General features: G+C 44.5%; 1 protein-coding gene across 1 annotated transcript in view; it reads left to right on the forward strand.

The window, feature by feature from the left end:
* Positions 1 to 18,956, forward strand: part of PDE9A (phosphodiesterase 9A) — a 153,669-nt gene that overhangs the window by 25,465 nt on the left and 109,248 nt on the right. The window contains exon 2 of the mRNA XM_006894049.1: positions 17,507 to 17,577. Coding sequence (XP_006894111.1) covers positions 17,507 to 17,577 — 71 coding nt within the window. The remainder of the gene's footprint in view (positions 1 to 17,506; positions 17,578 to 18,956) is intronic.

Consider the following 18,956-nt stretch of genomic DNA (forward strand, 5'->3'; position numbering starts at 1 on the left):
CACAAGTCCCATCCCATAGGACAAGTAGCTGGAGAACTCTGGCTTATGGGATTGCAGGATCTCGCAATTCCAAACTGCAGGTTATACTGCAAACTGGAGACTTGTGTGGGCTTATAATCCAGAATGAGAGATCAGACCATGGGAAGAATGCCGGGTCCAGAGAGGATCCCAAGTTGTCATTGCTTCTTTTCTTTAATCCTCCCTTCACTATTTCCTTTCCTCAAGTTTAATGCTGAGGAAAAGTGTTCTTCCCTGTTCAGAAGAGCCTCGGACCCCTCATTAGATGGAGGTCAAGGTTTGTGTGAGTCTCCTGTGGCTGCTGTAACCAAGGACCACGGACCGGAGGACTTAGGGCATCCGTGGCGACACAAACTGTGAGCACTGGGCTGCTGTTGAAAAGGTTCGCCTAGGAGGCTGATTATTCTAATCCACCAGCTGTTCTTCAAGAGAAGATGAAACAGTCTTTTCCTATTGAGATAGAAGCCCCAGTGAAGCATTTCCATGAGTCAAAATAGGCTCCACTTTCGTAAGTATTAACCTAAAGCTTGGCCCGTTCAGACCCACCCAGCGGTGCTGCAAAACAAAGTTCTGGTGATCTGCTTCTATAAAGTTTACAGCCAAGAAAACCCTCTCGAGCCGTTCTGCTTGGTAACAACACATAAGTGCCCTGAGAGTTGACTCAGTGGCAGTGGGTTTGGTTTTGTCTTTTAATTGCCTACAGGTTCTGGGAGGTCTGGTGGCTTACTGCCAAACACAAACATAGGCTGTTAGACTCCACCAGCTGAAAGGTGAACAATCTCCTTCCGCGTGACTTACAACCTCTGAAAACCTGCCGGAGGGTCAGCTATGAGTCAGTTCCAACAAGAAGGTCTGCAAGGGCAGTGAGACTATGAAGTGACTCTGTGTTTGTCTAAAATGAACTCTTCTACAGAAGAAGACTTGACGCCTTTGAGCTGTGGTGTTGGAGAAGAGGGCTGCCTATCCTGTGGACTGCCAGAAGAACAAACAGACATGTCTTGGATGAAGTACAGAAGCGAAGATGGCCAAGCTTCGTCTCACATACTTTGGACATGTTGTTAGGAGAGGCTATTCTTTTTTTTTCCCTATAATTATATTTTATTAATTTTCATAAACATTTACAGAGATTTTGGGCTTCCACTCATTCATTGTTGCACTATTCTAGGAGAGGCTATTCTTTAGAGAGGGACGTCATGTGTGGAAATGTGGAGGGTCGGTGAAGCAGAGGAAGACTCTCTATAAGATGGATGCAGCAAGGGGCTCAAGTGTGTCAGAGATGAAGAGGATGGTACCGGTTAGGACAGAGTTCGGCTCCATGGGTCATAAAATTTCTACGAGTCCTATTCAACGCAATGGTACCTATCAACAACAACTCTTCCACAATCCCAGGAGACTTACACAAGTGTTGTATCCAATTTTGTTAACAACAGAGTGAGTTCATCTCCCCACCCATTGCTCCACTTGGCGCTGAAATCACCTTCCTTTTCAGCACACTTGTGGAAGTGAGAATTGCTTAACTCTCTGATCCTTAATACCTGCAAAACAGGGATCATAACACTCCTTTAAAGTGTGCTGTAAGGATCAAAGACAGTGTGTCCTTAACCAATTAATGTCAAGAAGAGAGGATGAAACACCTCTGTGCGGAGAGACCGAACAAACGAGTGCCGTGTGTGAACCTGTCTGGGTCCTGACGTGAAAACAAGCAAGTGGACTATGTGCGTGTGAGTACATGTGGATGTCATTGTTGGCTGCTGGCGAGTCGATACTACCTGACGGTGGCCCTATGTGTCAGAGTGGAGCTGTGCTCCAGAGTGTTCATGGCCCTGAGCTCCTAGCAGCAGCTTGCCAAGCCTGTCTGCGAGTGTGTGCATCGATACGGATGTTGTGAGGGGTGCCCACGCATATGTGCCTGACGTATGTGTTTATGTACATGTACATATGTGTGATGTATAGATGATTATGTGTTAACGGGTATTTATATATGCATATGCCTGTGTGTCTATGTGTGTATCTATGTGCATGTCTGTGTGTAGATGTGTGTGTGCAGGTCTGTGGTATGTCTGTTGTGTTGATATATATGGATTTTATAGGAAGGGTGGAAGGTTGCTGAAGGAGAGGAAGACCCTCAACCAGGTGGATTGACGCAATGACTGCTGCAATGGGCTCTTGTGTGTCAGGAAGTGTGAGGATGTTGCAGGACAGGACTGGGTTCAGATCTTTTGTTCATAGGGTCGCTAATAGTCGTGCCCAACTCAATGGCACCTAACAACAACAGCGAATATCTGTATGTATGTCTGTGGGTATGTGTCCACATATATACATAAAACCATCCAAGAATCTGAGTATTCACAGAATTTACTATAAGGGATTGTTGTTAATTTACCCCCCCATATGATTATTACATTACTATTATCTTAAAAAATTGAGAGGCCTTATGTTTTAAAGATCCACATTTATATATACAGCAAAACAGAAGTAGTGTGATGTCTGGAATTAGCTTTAAAATGGCCTCTGTGTGGGGGAGGGGGCCAACGGAAGCAGATGGCTGTGTGTCGATACGTGCTGAGGCTGAGAGCTGGTAGTCACGGCTTTATTACAGCTTTCCTTCGTCTCTTGTACACGCTCAGTACAAAGTTTCTCGGTTTTTGAAAGATAACAGCTATGGCATGCCTGACACCAAATAATAAATAGTAGCTGCTGTTATTATTTTATATCCTTTTCCAAATGCAATGACCAGAAAAATGCCTTCTAAACTGGCGCTGGGAATGAAGTCTAATACAGATTCTATTTCAGCAGACAAAAAAGCAATGATTGCTTGTGATCCCCCCAAATGTGGCATTATTGGTAAGTGTTTTAAAAGCAAGACACAATACAGAAGGAAAATTATATTCCATTTTTTGTATATATCATTTATAATTAACAGTGAATTACAGATGATTTCCTTTGCCTATTAATTGCCTACAATATTTTCTTCAACGAACATGTAGTTTTAGAGTAATCAACAATAATAAAATGTGGGATTTACATCTTGGTTTCTAGTATATATTCACACACACGCGCACACACACTTGCAAATCCAGGCAGTGGGAAAGCGATGGAGAATTTGCCTTTTAACTCCTTCCAAAGATCGAGAAGCTGCTAACCCACCGTTAGCTGAGGACTTGACTGTCCCTGACAGCCCTTGTTCCACACATCCCTAAGGGTCTAGCTCCCTGAATGTAAGACCTGATGTCAGACTGCGATACAGGCATACTTGTATTGCAGTACCTGGAGACATTTCAGACCACTACAATAAACAAATATAATATCTCAGTAAAGTGAGTCACATAATGTTATTGTTGTTTCCTAGTACATAGAAAAGTTATGTTTTCCCTGGATTATAATCTGTTTACTGTGCAATTGAGTTATGAAGAAGTTTGAAATATGAAAATTATAAGCCATGACACCAAAAAATGATACTTGCTCAGTGCAGAGTTGTAACTAACCTTCCACTTGTGAAAAAATGACTGTCTGCAAAGCTCTGTAAAATGAAGCGTGATAAAACGAGGTCCGCCTGCACTCTGGTTGGGTTTGAGGTGGACAAAGCCTTAGAAATGAGTTCTCCTCATTGACTTGAATCGGAACAGGCAAAAGGCGAAGAATTTGGGTTCTTTTACTTCCCTTTGTGGCAGACTAATCAGTCTTCATTCCAAGTATGTAATCGGAAATACAGGTAATTTGAGAACAAGCAAAACAGAGAACGTGAGTTCCGTGGGGGAGCGATGAGAGAGCAGAGCTTTGGAGGCTTCCTTTGCCTCCTCCTCTGCGCCTGGCTCCCAGTCCTTATTTCAGGCAAATCACGCATCCCTGAGCCCTGGGCTTGGAGCCTGTTGGCCCAAGTGGACATCCCAGGACTGCCTCAATCAGGTGGCTACACTTTGACCTTCACAGCATCTTTGCTGTGAGTGGGAACAACATCAAGCTCAGAGCTTGTAGACGTGACTCACGGGCAGCTTGTGTATGCAAATAGGAAATGGTCCCTGGTCCTGCCCCAGCTTTGCTATGTTTGAACCCATTTTTGTGATAACTGTGTCGGTCCATCTCATTGAGGATTTCTCTCATTTCTACCATTCTCTTCTTTTCCAAATATGATGCCCTTTTCTAGTGAGTTACCTTTCTTGATGGTGTGTTTAAAATAAGTGCACTGAAGTCTCCTCCTCCATGCGTCTAAGGGACATTCAGGCCATACGTATAAGACAGATTTGTTTCTTCTTCTGGTGTTCTTGTTTGTAGGTGCCCCCAGTCGGTTGTGACCAAATAGCAACTTTATAACAGAACAAAACCCTGCCTGAACCCGTGCCAACACCCCGATTCAAAAGCTTCGCTTCTTTTCCTGTCTTCTTTTTCCGTTGCCTAACCTTTGCATGCAGACGACGCAATTGAAAAGACTGTGACTTATATAGTTGATGTGACTAAGTGAGGAAAGGGGTAGAGGTTGACGCTCCTAGAAAAGGAATCCAGCTCTTATCAATAGAGGATGCAAACAACCCATCCCCCACATAGAAGACAGAGCTCACTCACTCTTCTCCTTAGGATGGGAAATCTGATGGGGAAAGTGTACCCACTTTCTCTTCCTTTAGAAGTCTAGCATAGAGGTACCTTGACATGTCGGCTCTTCAGATTTAGCTATTTGAATAAATAAGTTGAGAGGAAAGATTGTAAAAGAACTACAATGAGTAGAATCTTGCTTGGGACTTATTGCTCCAATTTCAAGGAGCTCTATTAAAATTGTTGCCAAGGCAATTGAATAAAAATGTCCTCATCACATAAACCATACTAGGAAGACAATGAGGCATAATTGCGTGTTTTATACCAACCAACCCAGAGCATGACTTACTTGACATTGATGATTTTTTTAAAAATGAGTTTGAAAGCCAACACAGACGTTTTCCTGGGATTTTGAAAGGTGACTAGTGCCATACTGTTTTCTGACTCATTGTTGATGGCCTGTCTGAAAAGATTTCCCATTCTTTTCATGCTTTCTTGGGGGCACCTTCAATCACCCTAAATCCACCCTGCCCCCACCTCCCCTCTCCCAGTACCCTCAGATTGGAGTTTTCTGTTCTAACAGTGGTACACCCTACCAGGCTACGAAATTCAACCCAAACCTAAATTGTCCTTCAATTATCTCATTTGTTCAGGATTTGGAGCATTTTATAATACAGAGCCACAAATATCTGCATCACAAACCCACCAGTCCCTGTGGTAACTAACTTTTTTGCCAATCCAAGCTAGAGTTTGACAAACCTAGCAAGAAATTTTTGTAGCAGCTGCAAGGAAGTACCCCAAATAGAAAGAGAAAAACGAGCAGGGGTCTTCCTGCCACTTAGCCTCAAGAAAAGACTCAGCACAGCTCCTGAGCGTAGAGGCTACAGGGCTTGGCTGTGTCTCTCTGCTCTGTTATTACAGCCCTTCTGCCTGGGCTCCTAATTGCTACTGCCATCCATATTTGGACTGAATTGGTGCCAAAAAGGCAAGGGTAAAAGGGGCAGGGACAATGAGAAATCGCTTTTCTATCTGAAGCCCAGATACAAGAATCCTGGGAAAGCACTTTGTGGCCCACTCCCGCCTGGCCTCGCCTTACCTGAGTGCCCTCTGACCCTTTCCCTGAATTCTGGGAGCCCGGGACTGATGAGGACTTACTCTGCGCTGTTCTCCTCCCCATGGCTCCTTCATAAACCATGTCACGAAAGAGAAAAGGCAAGAAGAAAAAGGAAAACAGATGATGCAAATGAAAACCATCCTTCCGTAAAGCTTTCAAAACCAGTTTTCACGTATGTGAATATATGTGAACTTGAAGCAATTGTGTAAGGGGGGCAGAAATTCTAGTGGCCATGGAGTCAACTCCGACTGAAGGCAGCCTCATGCTTGTCAGGGTAGAACCATGCTCCTGGGGTTTTTCATTTTCAGTGGTTGGTTCCCCTAAGTACGTTGCTAGGTCGTTCTTATGAAATGTCTATTGGTGGACTCAAACCTCTAGCCTTTTGGTAAGAGGACATATAACCTCTAATGCATGTTTTCAAACATCAGAACCGATACTGAGCAAACATGGAATACAATATGCTATTTGTCATCAGCATTTCCTGGGCACTCGCCCAAGCCAGGCTCTGGCCCAGTTTCTGGGCACGCAAAGCCAGACTTGGCCTCCAGGCTTGGGAATAGATTTGTGCAGCCGGCATGATGGGCCCCCGGGCGCTGTGCACCAGCGCGCTCCCCTTCCAGATGCTGGGAGCAGGGTGGGGCTAGGAACCTGACGTAGTTCAGAAGTCATGCTTGTCACAGTTCAGGCAGCTCCCAGGATCATGAGACTGTGTTCTGTTGAGGAACTGGCCACCTTAATAATCCAGTTCCTTCCACATTGGAACAGGAAGGCACACTGGGGTTAATATTGCACCTTTCAGATGTTTTGATTCCAGCACCAATTTGTCAGGGTGTTCTATTGTTGCGTATTGTGTGTTGCTGTGATGCTTGAAACTGTGCCACTGGGATTTCAAATACCAGCAGGGTCACCCCCGATGGACAGATTTCAGTGACACTTCCAGGCAGAGAGACTGTGAAGAAAGACCTCCTGGTAATTTCTTTCTGAACACCCACCAACAGAACCCTTGCAGATCACAGTAGAACATTGCCCAGTATAATGCTAGGTGAGCCCCTGAGGTCAGCAAGCAGACAGACCACACAGTGGTCGTGACAGAGGACTGGAGCCAGGCAATGACCATGAGACAGAGCAGGACTCAGCTGACTTGACAACAAGAGGAATGTGGTGCATGGAAATGCATCGACGGGATCTCAGAGCTTTGATCTTAGAAGTCCAGGGTGAGACAAAATGCACCCTGAGTCTGGGGACATTCACTAAGCTGAGCCTTGACCTCTTCCCATCAGCAAAGTGAGGCAGCCCTGGTGCAAGGCTGCATCAGCAGGTAGCGTTTAACTGCCCCGGGTGCTGCACAAGGTGGACTTGCCGGACTTTGCCTGCTCACCTCTGCTGGTCTGGCTCTCACATCACTACATGCTTGGAGTCTATTTCCTGCCTCTCATTCAGAGAGTGAGAATATAGAGAATTCCCTCTCGAATATAGAGAATCTTCAAAATATCTTTCCCTCTTGCCCCAAACTCCACCATTTTCTTCCGCTTCGGTTCCCTCTGTTCTTACAATATCCTTCCTGAGTCCTCGTTGCCAGCTCTGCATTGAGCCGCACCAGCGGCTAGGAGGATGGGGGGGCTGAATCCTGGGGGAGCTCACCCAAGAAACTCTGAGCCCTGTTTATTCAGGACCCTGTGAGGGCTTTTTATTTTTTTGTTTGTTGTGTGTGTGTTTTATTATTTTTATTTAAAAAAAACATTAATTTTTTTCAAACATTCATGTACATTTTGTTTTAGAACATTAATTATGAAACCCACAATGCAATCACACATTTCCCGTTTCCTTCCTGTAATTCTTATTTCCATTAATCCTGGTAGCCCACTCTTTCCTGACTTCAGGGCTTATCCCTGGACAAATGCTGCTCTTTTGACTTTAACATGGTTGGCTTTGCGAGAAGACCTTCAGGCGTTCTGCAGGAACTAGATGAGGATAATGAGAAAATCTTCACTTAGCTAACGTCATAATGGGCATCTTGGTTATCTGCAGCCACGGGGTCCCAAGATCCCATCAGCCCTGCTGCCTTGCACGTATGAAAACCTCATATACAACCCCTTTGCTGTACCCTTCCTGCTTTTGTTTCCTAGTTCTTCTGTAATAGAAATACAGAAATGGTAGCTTTAAAGAACAGAATTCTCACTTTCCTGGAAGCTAGAAGTCCAAATCAGAGCCTTAGTTGTGCCTATTCCTTTCCTGTTGATAGAGGCTGGCTGTTCCATGGTTCCATAGCTTACAGCTCATGTTCGTATGGTCTGTCCTCCCTGCTCAGGTGCATGAGCACACACACTCACACATTGGCGCTCTCTTGCCCCTGCGTCCACTCTCTCTCTCTCACTCTCACTCTCACTCTCTCCCCTCTCTCTTTCTCCCTCTCTTTCTTGCTCTTTCTCTCTCGCACACACGTGCACACACTCACACACCCCGTGCATGCATGTCTCTGTCTGCTCTGCATTTTGTAATTTGGTCATGATTTGATGTAGGATCCATCCTACTTTAGTATGCTGTAATGAATACAAGCCAGTACACCTGTTTCAGGGGAGTCGGTTCTGACTCCGGTGACTCCATGTGTGCCAGAGTAGAACCATGCACGGTGAACCGTGTTGAGTTTTCAGTGCTGTTTGTTTGGAAGCCGATCATCAGGATGGTCTTCTAAGGAGCCGCTAGGGGGACTAGAACCTCCAACCTTTCATTCAGCAGCCTAGCACTCATCAAATGTTTTCAACACCCAGGAATTTTATTAACATAACAAACTCTATTTCCAAAACACGACCACATCCATTGGTATCATAGGTTAAGATTATAATGAATATTGGGGAAAGGGGGGGCATACACCAAATCAACTCCTATAAACTACCTAGTTTGACCTGAAGAGTATTCCAGGAGGAGAAAGGAGAACACAGAGACACCCAGCATTCTCAGTCGGGACCTATCTGAGCAAGAGGTGTAGGGGAGCAGAACCAAAAGCAAATAATTCTCAGCCCCAGAAACTCTCTTTCCTGTCTTTTGAGCCTGAGACCTCAGAGGAGGGTCTGCAGCCCTCTCCCTGTCAGCCTCCCACGTGGCAGCCCTGCTTCTGAGTGTCCCGGTGCAGGACAGCAGACTTCTTACGTGGACAGATTGGGAGAAAGGTCTGAGTCTGTGGAAAGCTAAGTGATGTAGAATGGTGGCCCTTTCCAATCTCTAGAAAAAGCCCTGGGTCCCCAGTGCCAAAAACCCTAGATAGATCCGTGATCTTCCTGTGACCCACTCCACTCAGCTGCCCTCCACGCATCAAACCCCTTCTCTAGCTGACTGCTGCACCTGGCAGGAATGACCACCACAGTATGCAGACCTCCAATGGCCAACTGTTGTGAAATTCAGTAAAAATCTTCCCAAGGAAATGTGATAGGCCTGGCTGAGTAGTCTTGGGCTGGGTGTCTGCTTGATCCAGTCACCCGTGGACAGCGGAGTCAGCAGGCGCCTGTCCAGGGCTTTCAGGAGGTGGATAGGACAATGAATTGGTGGAGTTATGCTGATGTAAAGGTTAGTCATAGTGCAGACCTGAGTCTTCTCCTGAAACTTCACCTCAGAATCAAAGATACTCCAACATAAATGGGCACCTCCTCACCTGAGCCCCACTCTGCCCTCCTGACACTGACAGAGAGGGGGCAGTCCACACAACAAACCAGACTGGAAAGTTCCGTCCCTCCTTTTGAGTACCACTAACATTGAGCCTTTCTCCTTTTGTTGGTTGGTCATTTACCCATTCTAACAAGTCAAAGTGCCAACCTGATGGGGTCATACGGGGGTTCCTCCTCAGCCTCTACTCTTGCTTTCTGTAATCTGGGACAGCATTTCTCCCCACGAAGCAGTGAAGCTGGGTTAGACATTCTTTCTTTAAAATCTTGAGACCTTGAAGACTGTAAATGTGAATTGTTGCTAAAATAAAATTGAGCAGTCAACAAAATGTGACAGATGTTATTCTGGGTGCATGTGACAAGCTAGAGATCACTAGAAGTTTAAGTCTTAATAGACTTTTACAGTCAGCAGGGAATGCAAAGGCTCATGGCTGACTGGGATGGAATATAGTTGGATTTTATGTCAGACCAGCAGTGTTTAAAGAATTCTTCTAAAACTTATTTGTTTGATACACAGCAGGTCCCAGAAGTTGGTGGAATTGATCCCCTTCATAGTAGAGTAAACTGTGTCTCATTGCTGATGGGCTTGGTGGATGGTGGATGTAAGGAGGGTTGGTGGATAAAGGAGTCACTGGCAGGGCGTTCTGGTGTCTTAGTCCAGAGGGCGATGCGCTGCGAATCCAAAGGGTGCACATCTTTGACAGTTCGAATCCCCTAGAAGCTCCACAGGAGAAACATAGACAACCTGCTTCTGTGCACTTTATAGCTTTGGAAGACTTGCTGGAGGCTCAGCTATGAGTCAGCTCCAACCAACTAAGAGACAGTAAGAGAAAGAGGTAGAGGGTAGGGTAAGCCCAGGATTTCCAAGTCACAAGTCTACTGCTCTTTCCACAACACTGTGTTTAGAATGAGCCTTTAGTATTGTTATTGTTCTTATCATTGTTAGCTGTTATGCAGTTGACCTCTGCCCCATGGTAACCCCATCTCAATGGTAGGAGTTGCTGTGTCTCTCCATGACTGGTTGTGCATCGGATACTTATGGCTCATAGGCATATTTTCACAATTAGGTCACGAGGCCTTTCTTCCTGGTTTATTTCCCTTAGGAGCTCTGCATGTTACTGAACTTTGAAGTTGTTGTTAGATGCTGTCGAGTCGAATAGGTCTCATAGCAATCTTATGAGTCAGATCTGAAATCTGCCCTGTCCTGTGCCAATCTCATCATCTCTGCCACTCTAGAGCCCATTGTTAGAGTCACTGTGTCAATCCAGCTAAAGGTCTTTCCCTCCTTTGCTGACTCTGCTCTTCCAAGCATAATATCTTTTTGCTAAGAGGAGCCCTTCCTAACAACAGGCCCAAAGTATGTGAAACAAAGTTTCACCGTATTTTCCCTCTAAGGAGTATCCTGGCTACACTCTCTCCAAAACATGTTTGTTCACTCTTTCGTCAGTCCAGGGGATATTTAGCCCTCTTCTCCAGCACCACAACTCAAAGGTATCAACTCTTTATCTGTCATCCTTATTCTTGTCCAACTCAGCTGCATAGCAAGTGATTGAAAAGACCGTGGTTTGCATCAGGTGCACCTTCATCTTTAAATTGACATCCTTGCTCTTCAGCCCTTTGGAGACTCTTGCACACTTTGCAAATGCAACACGTCTTTTGATTTTTGACTTACAGTTGTTGATTGTGGATCCAAGTAAGGTGAAATCATTGACAATTTCTATCTTTTCTTCATGTATCATGATGTTGCAGTGGTGAGAATTTTTGTTTTCTTGATGACTGAGTCAGTATGATCAAGAGTATGTGCTCCATGTAGCCCGCTCACTTGGGATGCAATTGCTAGCTGAACAATTGAAGCTATTTAAATCTCTGTGCCTTGGTGATTTGGGTTCAATCGTATATCCCAAAATACATGAGATAAATGCTAAACTCTGTGCCTGTGGCTATAATTCCGTTTGGGAATGGGTCGTCTTTGTTATTTTAATGAGGCAGGATTAATGTGTCAATCTCTCACAAAATATAAAAGGAACAGATTAAGCAAATCAAGATGGGGGAAGATAAATGGCAAGCCGCAGAGAGATCTCCCAGGAACCAAGAAACAAGCTAAAGCCACCACAGCTTCCTAAACTGGGGGAGAAAAATACTTCTGTTTGTTAAAAATGTCCATTTGTTCTATTTCCATTATAGAGTCATTAAATAAGACACTCAGTTTCTTTGTTACTGTTTTAGGGCAGCTACCAGCAGTCAGGAGATGAGGAGATGCATTCTTTGGGGGAGTCTGCTGAACCTCTCCAAAATGCTGAAGAGCAATAATGTCAATATGAAGACTAAGGTGTGCCTGATCCAGGTCATGGTCTTTTAAACCACTTGCTATGTAGCTAAGAACTGGATAATGAATAAAGATGAAGGATGACCTAAGAATAATTGATGCCTTTGATGTACACCCATGTTTATTGTGGCTTTGCGCACAATAGCAAAGAGTTAGAAACAGCCCAAGTGTCCATCACCAAACAAATGGATAGAGAAGCTGTGGTATATTCACACAATGGAATACTATGCTGCATTGGAAAACAAAGAACTCATGAAACATTATTCAAAACTGGTGACCCTGGAGGGCATTATGTTGAGTGAAATATTTAAGCCACAAAAGGGCAAATGGCATAATGCCACTGTTCTAAAATGGGACTGACATCGGGGTTGGGGGAAACCTAAGAAAAGGAGGGATAAATGATGTATACCGCACTGAAACAGATGAGGTAGAGAATTGTTTAAAAGGAATTTAGGATTAGGTATTAGTATCATGACAAGATTGCAGAAAAAGAAATGCATGGTCAAGTGGACTGGGGACTCAGAGGGAAGGGGATTGTATAACAAAGAAAGAATTTTTTTTTCAAAGAGAAAAATGAACTGGGAGGAGGGGTGGACAGGAAGGAAAATGTGCGATAATGAATGAATGGGGGAAAATTAAATGGAAAAAATATGCTGTGAAAAATATATAAGTTGCACTAAAAAACTAATAAAAAGCATTTAAAATTAAAAAAAGAATAATTGATGCCTTTGAATTGTGGTATTGAAGAAGAGCACTGAATATCCCATAGACTGTCAAAAAAAGAGATTTGTCTTGGAAAAGTACAGCTAGAGTACTCCTTAGAGACAAGGATGGAGAGGCTTCAAGTGATATATATTTTGAGTTTGTTGCTAAGAGAGGCTATTCCTTGGAAAGGGATATCAACCTTAGAAATGTAGAAGATCCCCAACAAGGTGGATTGACATGGTGACTGCAGCAGTGGGCTCAAGTGTATCAGAGAATGGCATCACATAGGACAGACAGAATTCAGGTCTGTTATTTGTAGGGTCGCTATGAGTCATACTCGACTCAACAGCACCTAATGACACAACAATAACAGTAATAAAAGCAAAATGTCATGAAGTAGGTGATTTAAAATAATAAAAACATATTCTCTTACAGCTCTGGAGGCTAGAAGTCTGAAATCAGGGTGTCGTCTCTGCCAGCTTCTAGTGGCTCCCAGTGCTCCTCATCATTCCAGCCTCTGCCTTCAGCTTCACATGGCTGTCTTCCCTGAAGCTGTCTCTCTTCTTTATAAGGAGATAGAGGATTCGCATCCACACTATTCCAGCATGACCTCATATTAGTTATTAACATCCTCAAAGATTCTATTTCCAAAAAAGGTCAAGTTCATAGGTATCAGAGGTTAGCACTTCACCATGTGTTTTTGTGGAGATACAAGTCTACCAGCACAATTTCCTGGTATAAATCTCTTAGAAGTGTATTTGGCTTGTGGTGAGTGCCGGGCCAGTATTAGTTATTCTTTTATGCAGACAGCGTAAGAATTCCGACATGAAAATACCTACTGACATTCACAAGCCTCAGCTGAATATGAGGATGATCAATATCTGGTGGAGGAGAGGCACTCTCATTTGTTTTTCTGGTCTTGTTTTAATATCACCGCGCTGCCAATCAAACCACAGAAGAGAGATTGGGTGATCTGCCCTGCTTACTTATTATACCCTTGGAGCTGGACAGCGTTATAAAATCTTGATTTTTCCTTTGTGCTTGCTATTTCCAAGTCATGTTCTTTAATTTCATCTTGCCAGTGCTTTGTGTACACACTTGTTTCCGTGAAGTAGAAAGGATTTGCAAATTATAATCTGTGGCTATGGAAGCAGTGATGGTTCAGATAGAATTCTTACCTTCTGCTCAGGATTCGCACAGAGACTGCAGAAATAAGCTTGAGCGTAGCACCTCCATGAACCACACAATGGAAGTTTGCTCTATCCTGTGCCATCCACACGACCTCAGTTATGCTCAACTCTCTCCATCTGAGCTAATTGCTGTACTGAGAAATTTGGGTCAATTCTCTTCTCCAGATCCTATGGAGAGCACTGATGGTCTAGTGGTAAGAAGCTGTGCTGGAATCCCAAAGGCACATAGTTCAAATTCACCAGCTGCTCAGCAGAAGGATGAACAATTCTCTCCAATGTGATTTACTGCCTCTGAAAATTCACTGAAGGAAGGGTCAGCTATGGGTCAGTTCCAATTTGACAGTGCTCAAAAATTATAACACTGGGAACCATAGCCTAACCAAGTTGGCATTTAAATTTAATGTCAGCTGAGAAACCTGAGTGCCAGGGAGCAGGCCAGTTCCCTAGTAGTGATTTGTAAGCATTAGCTCCTTAAAGTTCAACCTTTTATACTTGTCAGGTTCTCCCTAAATAAAAAGTATCTTTCTCAAATATGACTTTCCAGGCAAGGTCTGGGACACATGACTGGTCCCATCCCCCCCCCTGCCCATTTATATCCTAGTAACACTATCTCCATACCTTTTCAACCTATATGCAGAACAGATTATCCGGGAGGCTGGGCTCTATGAGGAGAAATGTGGGGTCAAGATTGGTGGACGATTTATCAACAATCTGCGTTATGCAGATGACACAACCCTGCTTGCTGAAACTGAGAAGGACCTGAAGCGCCTGCTGCAGAGTGTCAAGGACTGCAGCCTGCAATATGGATTGAGGCTCAATGTCAAGAAGACAAAGATTCTCACCACTGGACCAATTGGCAGCATCAGGATGGATGGTGAAGAGATTGAGATTGTACACAGCTTTAGTTTGCTCGGCTCCATAGTCAACAGACTTGGCACCAGCAGCCAGGAAATTAAAAGGCGCATTGCCATGGGAAAATCTGCTGTTAGGGACCTCTCCAAAGTGCTGAAGAGCAATGGTGTCTCTCTGGAGACTAAGGTGCGTCTGATACAGGCCATGGTTTTTGCAATCACTTGTTATGCATCAGAGAGTTGGACAATGACCAAGGATGATAGAAGGAGAATTGATGCCTTTGAGCTGTGGTGCTGGAGAAGAGTATTGAGAATACCATGGGCTGCTAGGAAAACAAACAGATTTGTCCTGGAAAGGGTTAAACCGGGTGGCTCCTTGGAGGCAAGGAGTCTGAGGCTCCGTCTAACTTACTTTGGACATGTTGTGAGGAGAGACAGGTCCTTAGAGAGGGACATCATGCTTGGGAGGGTGGAGGGACAGCGCAGGAGAGGAAGGCCCTCTATGAGGTGGATTGATTCAGTGACTGGGATAATTGGGATGGGAGTGTCAGAGACAGTGCGATTGGCACAGGACAGAGCGGAGTTTAGGGCTGTTGTACATAGGGTCGCTATGAGTCGCAGGCGACTCGACGGCCCATAACAACAACAACAAAGCCAACAAATGCTTATGATACCTTTGCAAAGAACAATATATCCATCAAAGGAAGGCTTTAAAAGAGTCTGAATTTGGAAAGTCAGTAAAAATCAGACATTATTTCATTTTGACTCACAAAAGAATCAACTATATTGTTAAGAGTTACAGGTAACTTGAGGAGAAAGGGCTCCCTTATACAAGGGAGTGAGAGCTCCTCAGTGACAGGAAATGGCATAGTAGCTACAATAATGGACTTGAACATGCTGGCCATTGAGAGGATGGCACAGGGCCAGGCAGCATTGTGTTCTGTTGTCAACAAGATTGTCATGGGTTGGAGTTTACTCAAGGACAGCTCATACCAGCAATATATTCAGAAAATCAAACATTAGAAAAACAACAGTATTCCAGGCAACCCCAGGAAGCATTCCCTGCCAGCTCATTCAGTCCTGTGTAATTAATTAGTTCTCACTCTTCTAACCTTGTGTTGTTGTTGAGTACCACTGAGTCAGAACCAACCCTTAGAAGGCCCTCCAGTGGGTTTTCAGAGGCAGTGAATTGCACAGGAGGAGATCCTTGTCCCTTGGTGGATTTGAACCGCTTGACTTTGGGATTGCAGTGCAGCTTCTTACAGTGTCAGAAAACTGGCTATTTCTCAACAGAAAAGAGAGCTGGGGATCCCAATGATGCACTGGAACAGTCTGAAGTCATCAGCACCCAATCCCCAAGAATCTGTTTTCTGCACTAGTCACAAACTCTGGCTGCTGACTGCTGAGCCTTCAGGCCAGCATCAGAGTGACACAAAAGAAGTTGGACATAGCAGCTACACATTTTCATGCCCATTTAATAGGAGATAAAATTGACGTTCAAAGAGGCTGAATGACTTGTGCAGGTCACGGAAATAACAAGCAGAGTCAGTGACTCCCACCTAGGCTTCCACAACCCTGGTCCTCATGTCCCACAGGAAGAGGCCGTGCTGAGGATGTGCCTGGGTGCTGCGTGGCCTTGGCCGGGTCACTCCCCTTCTTGGCAAAGGCAGGTGTCAGAAAAGTGTTCTCATGCTTAGCAGATTGAGATGCCCACGTCTTTGAGGTGCTCCTGGTCCTGCACCTCCTTTGGAAAAAGCCTTGAGAAAACTGATTTAAAGCTGTGGAAATTTCATTCCAAGGTATACTCCTCTGTGCAAACAGCTGAGTTCTCAGGTACTAATGAAAAGGTTAGGGGGTTTGAGTTCACTCAAAAGCGGCTCAAAAGGAGAGCCTGGCCTCTACGGTATAAAACCCAAAAACCCATTCTTTGAAAAGTCTACAGAGACCAGTTCTACTCTAACACACACGAGACCATGGTGCTTTAGGGCAACTCAACAACAGCTTGTTGGTCAATGCATATCTCTTAAATGAAAGAATACTGTGTGATTCTAACTACAGGTCGTTCTAGAAAGGGGGAAACCACAGAAACAGGAAGGCACTCCGGTGGTGTACTCCATAGGGAGTTGTGCCGCTAACACAGAGGGCGGTGTCTGTCCGGCAGTTCAAATCCATTAGTTGCTCCTTGAGAGAAAGATGAACAGTCGCCACCCGTGTGATTTACAGCCTCCAAAAATCAGCTGGAGAAGGTCTGAAATGAGTTGGTTTTGACTCAACATCAATGAAATGGAGGCAGTGGCACGATCAATGGTTGCCAGGGACTTGGGAGCATGTGAAGAAGGGGAGGTGTGAGTAGAGGAAGCCCAGGGTGTGTAGAGAGCAGTGAGACTATTCTACATGATGCGGTGGGGACAGAATGGATTTGTCAGATCACAGGACTGCACGATAAAGAGTGAAACCTAAGATGATCTAGTGTGTTGTTTTTGTTGTTGTTATGTGCTGCAGAGTCGGAACCGACCCATAGCTGACCCTCCGGCGGGTTTTCAGAGGCAGTTAATCACACAGGAGGAGACTGCCCATCCTATTGTAATAATGCTTTCATATTGGCTCATCCACAATAACATCAGCACCACAAAGAATGCATGGAAATGGTGTGCAGAGGGGCAAGGCGGATAAGGGAAATGCTGTATTTTCTGACAATTTTTCTAAAAACCAAGATTACTAAAAATGTTTTAAAGCTAATTTTTAAACATAATAAGCCCCCCTGGGGTAAGTGGAGGCTCCTGCGACATCATTAAGCCCAAGCTTCACGTCAGTCTGTTGTTCCAATATCCTACGAGACTCTCCATGGAGCAACAATGTCATTACAGGTGTGTTTACGTAGATCATCATTTACTTTTCAAGCTCTTTTCACGGAACAAATGAATGACGTTTTCATAACCTGGATGAATTGGCTAAATGAAAAGATGCACATGTAACATTCTAGGGCCTTTCCCCCTTCCCTTTTTAAAATAGACCTTTAGGTGGGAATGAGAAAGCGCACGTGGAGGCTGACATCACCATGGAAACTAATTGCCCCTCTCCCTGCCCGCTCCTCACTGCATGCTGCTGTTGTTTTGTAGGTGGTCTTCAGCAAGTACTGCAACTCCAGTGACATCATGGACCTGTTCTGCATCGCCACTGGCCTGCCTCGGTGAGTGCTCCTTGTCCTCTGGTCAGGGGAGGGCGCCGTTTTCCTCCAGGCCTTTTCCAGACCCGCTTGAGGGAAAGGTTCTTTGAAAGGATGAGGCCCCGCATAAGAGGCCAGTTGGGTTCACCTTGTTCTCCAGAGCTCTTTCAAAACACTCAGTAAAGCCCCAGGGGAGAGAGCTCAGTTGCTATTTCTGCCACTGCTTGTCAAGAGGCCTAGCTGTGTCCATACAGAGAAAAGCAACAGGCAATTTTAGGCAAAAACTATCATGTTAAGATCTGCTTCCTCCCTCTTTCCTTCACCCTTCCTTTCCTTCTTCCCTCCCTCCCTGCCTCCTTCCTTCCTCATTCCTCTCTCATTTATTCATTCATTTTGGCTTTGGTGCTCCAGCCCCAAACAATCCAACAGGCAGATGTTTTTTCTAGTACAAATCAACATTGGTAAAAGCAACAGTCCAGAAATGAGTTGAAGAGACCAGAATTCCACCTTCCAGAATCATCAGAACTCAGTTAAGGGCTGTTTTTACCTAAATCAGTTGTTTGTTTGAACAAGCAAATTTCTAATTATGAGCATCTTAACTTTCCAATTTGCAAAAGCAAATCCAGTAATAAGGATGCCCATTGCAATTAACTTTAAGGAAGATGATGAGAGGTAGGAGAGGACAACAGGAGACAGAGGAGATGAGAGTCAGAGGATGAAACCAGCTGCCTATACTTAGAGCAATTAGCAGAGTTATACAAATATAACAAATATAGCAATACAAACAGCCCAAATAGATACCTGACACCATTTATTTTACTAAGAAATACATTCATATTCTCATAAGCTATATTTTAGTATAATCCACTGCTGTCAAGTCCATCCCAACTCATAATGACCTTCTGTCAGATTTCCAAGGCTAAAAATCTTCAGGGGAGGAGACTTCCCATCTTTTTCTCATGGAACGGCTGGTGGATTCGAACTACCAGCCTTTCTATTAGCACTCCAATATGTTACAAATAGCACCGTCTTTATTTTAGTATAACCCCGGCCCTCAGGATCATTTCACACCTTTGAGTTGAGTTCCACTCATAGCAACCCTTCCAGTTTCTGAGGCTCTGAGTCTTAACAGGAGGTGATTGCTCATCTTTCTCATGAAGAGTGGCAGGTGGATTCAGACCATCAGAGAGATGTGGCCCGTGGGTTAGCAGGGCGACTCTCTACTGACTGTGCCACTAGCACCCCCAATTTTTTAATATTGTTACTGGTATATGCCATCAAGCTAGGACCCATTCATTCATACCTGACCCTCTAGGGTGTTTTTAAAGGCTGTAAATCACATGGGAGGAAATTACCTATCCTTCTTCCTTGGAGCAACTGGTGGATTCAAATCTTCTGGCTTT

This window comes from Elephantulus edwardii, unplaced genomic scaffold (assembly GCF_000299155.1).
Source record: "Elephantulus edwardii isolate Elephantulus edwardi_28Jun2011 unplaced genomic scaffold, EleEdw1.0 scaffold00133, whole genome shotgun sequence".
Lineage (NCBI taxonomy): Eukaryota > Metazoa > Chordata > Mammalia > Macroscelidea > Macroscelididae > Elephantulus > Elephantulus edwardii.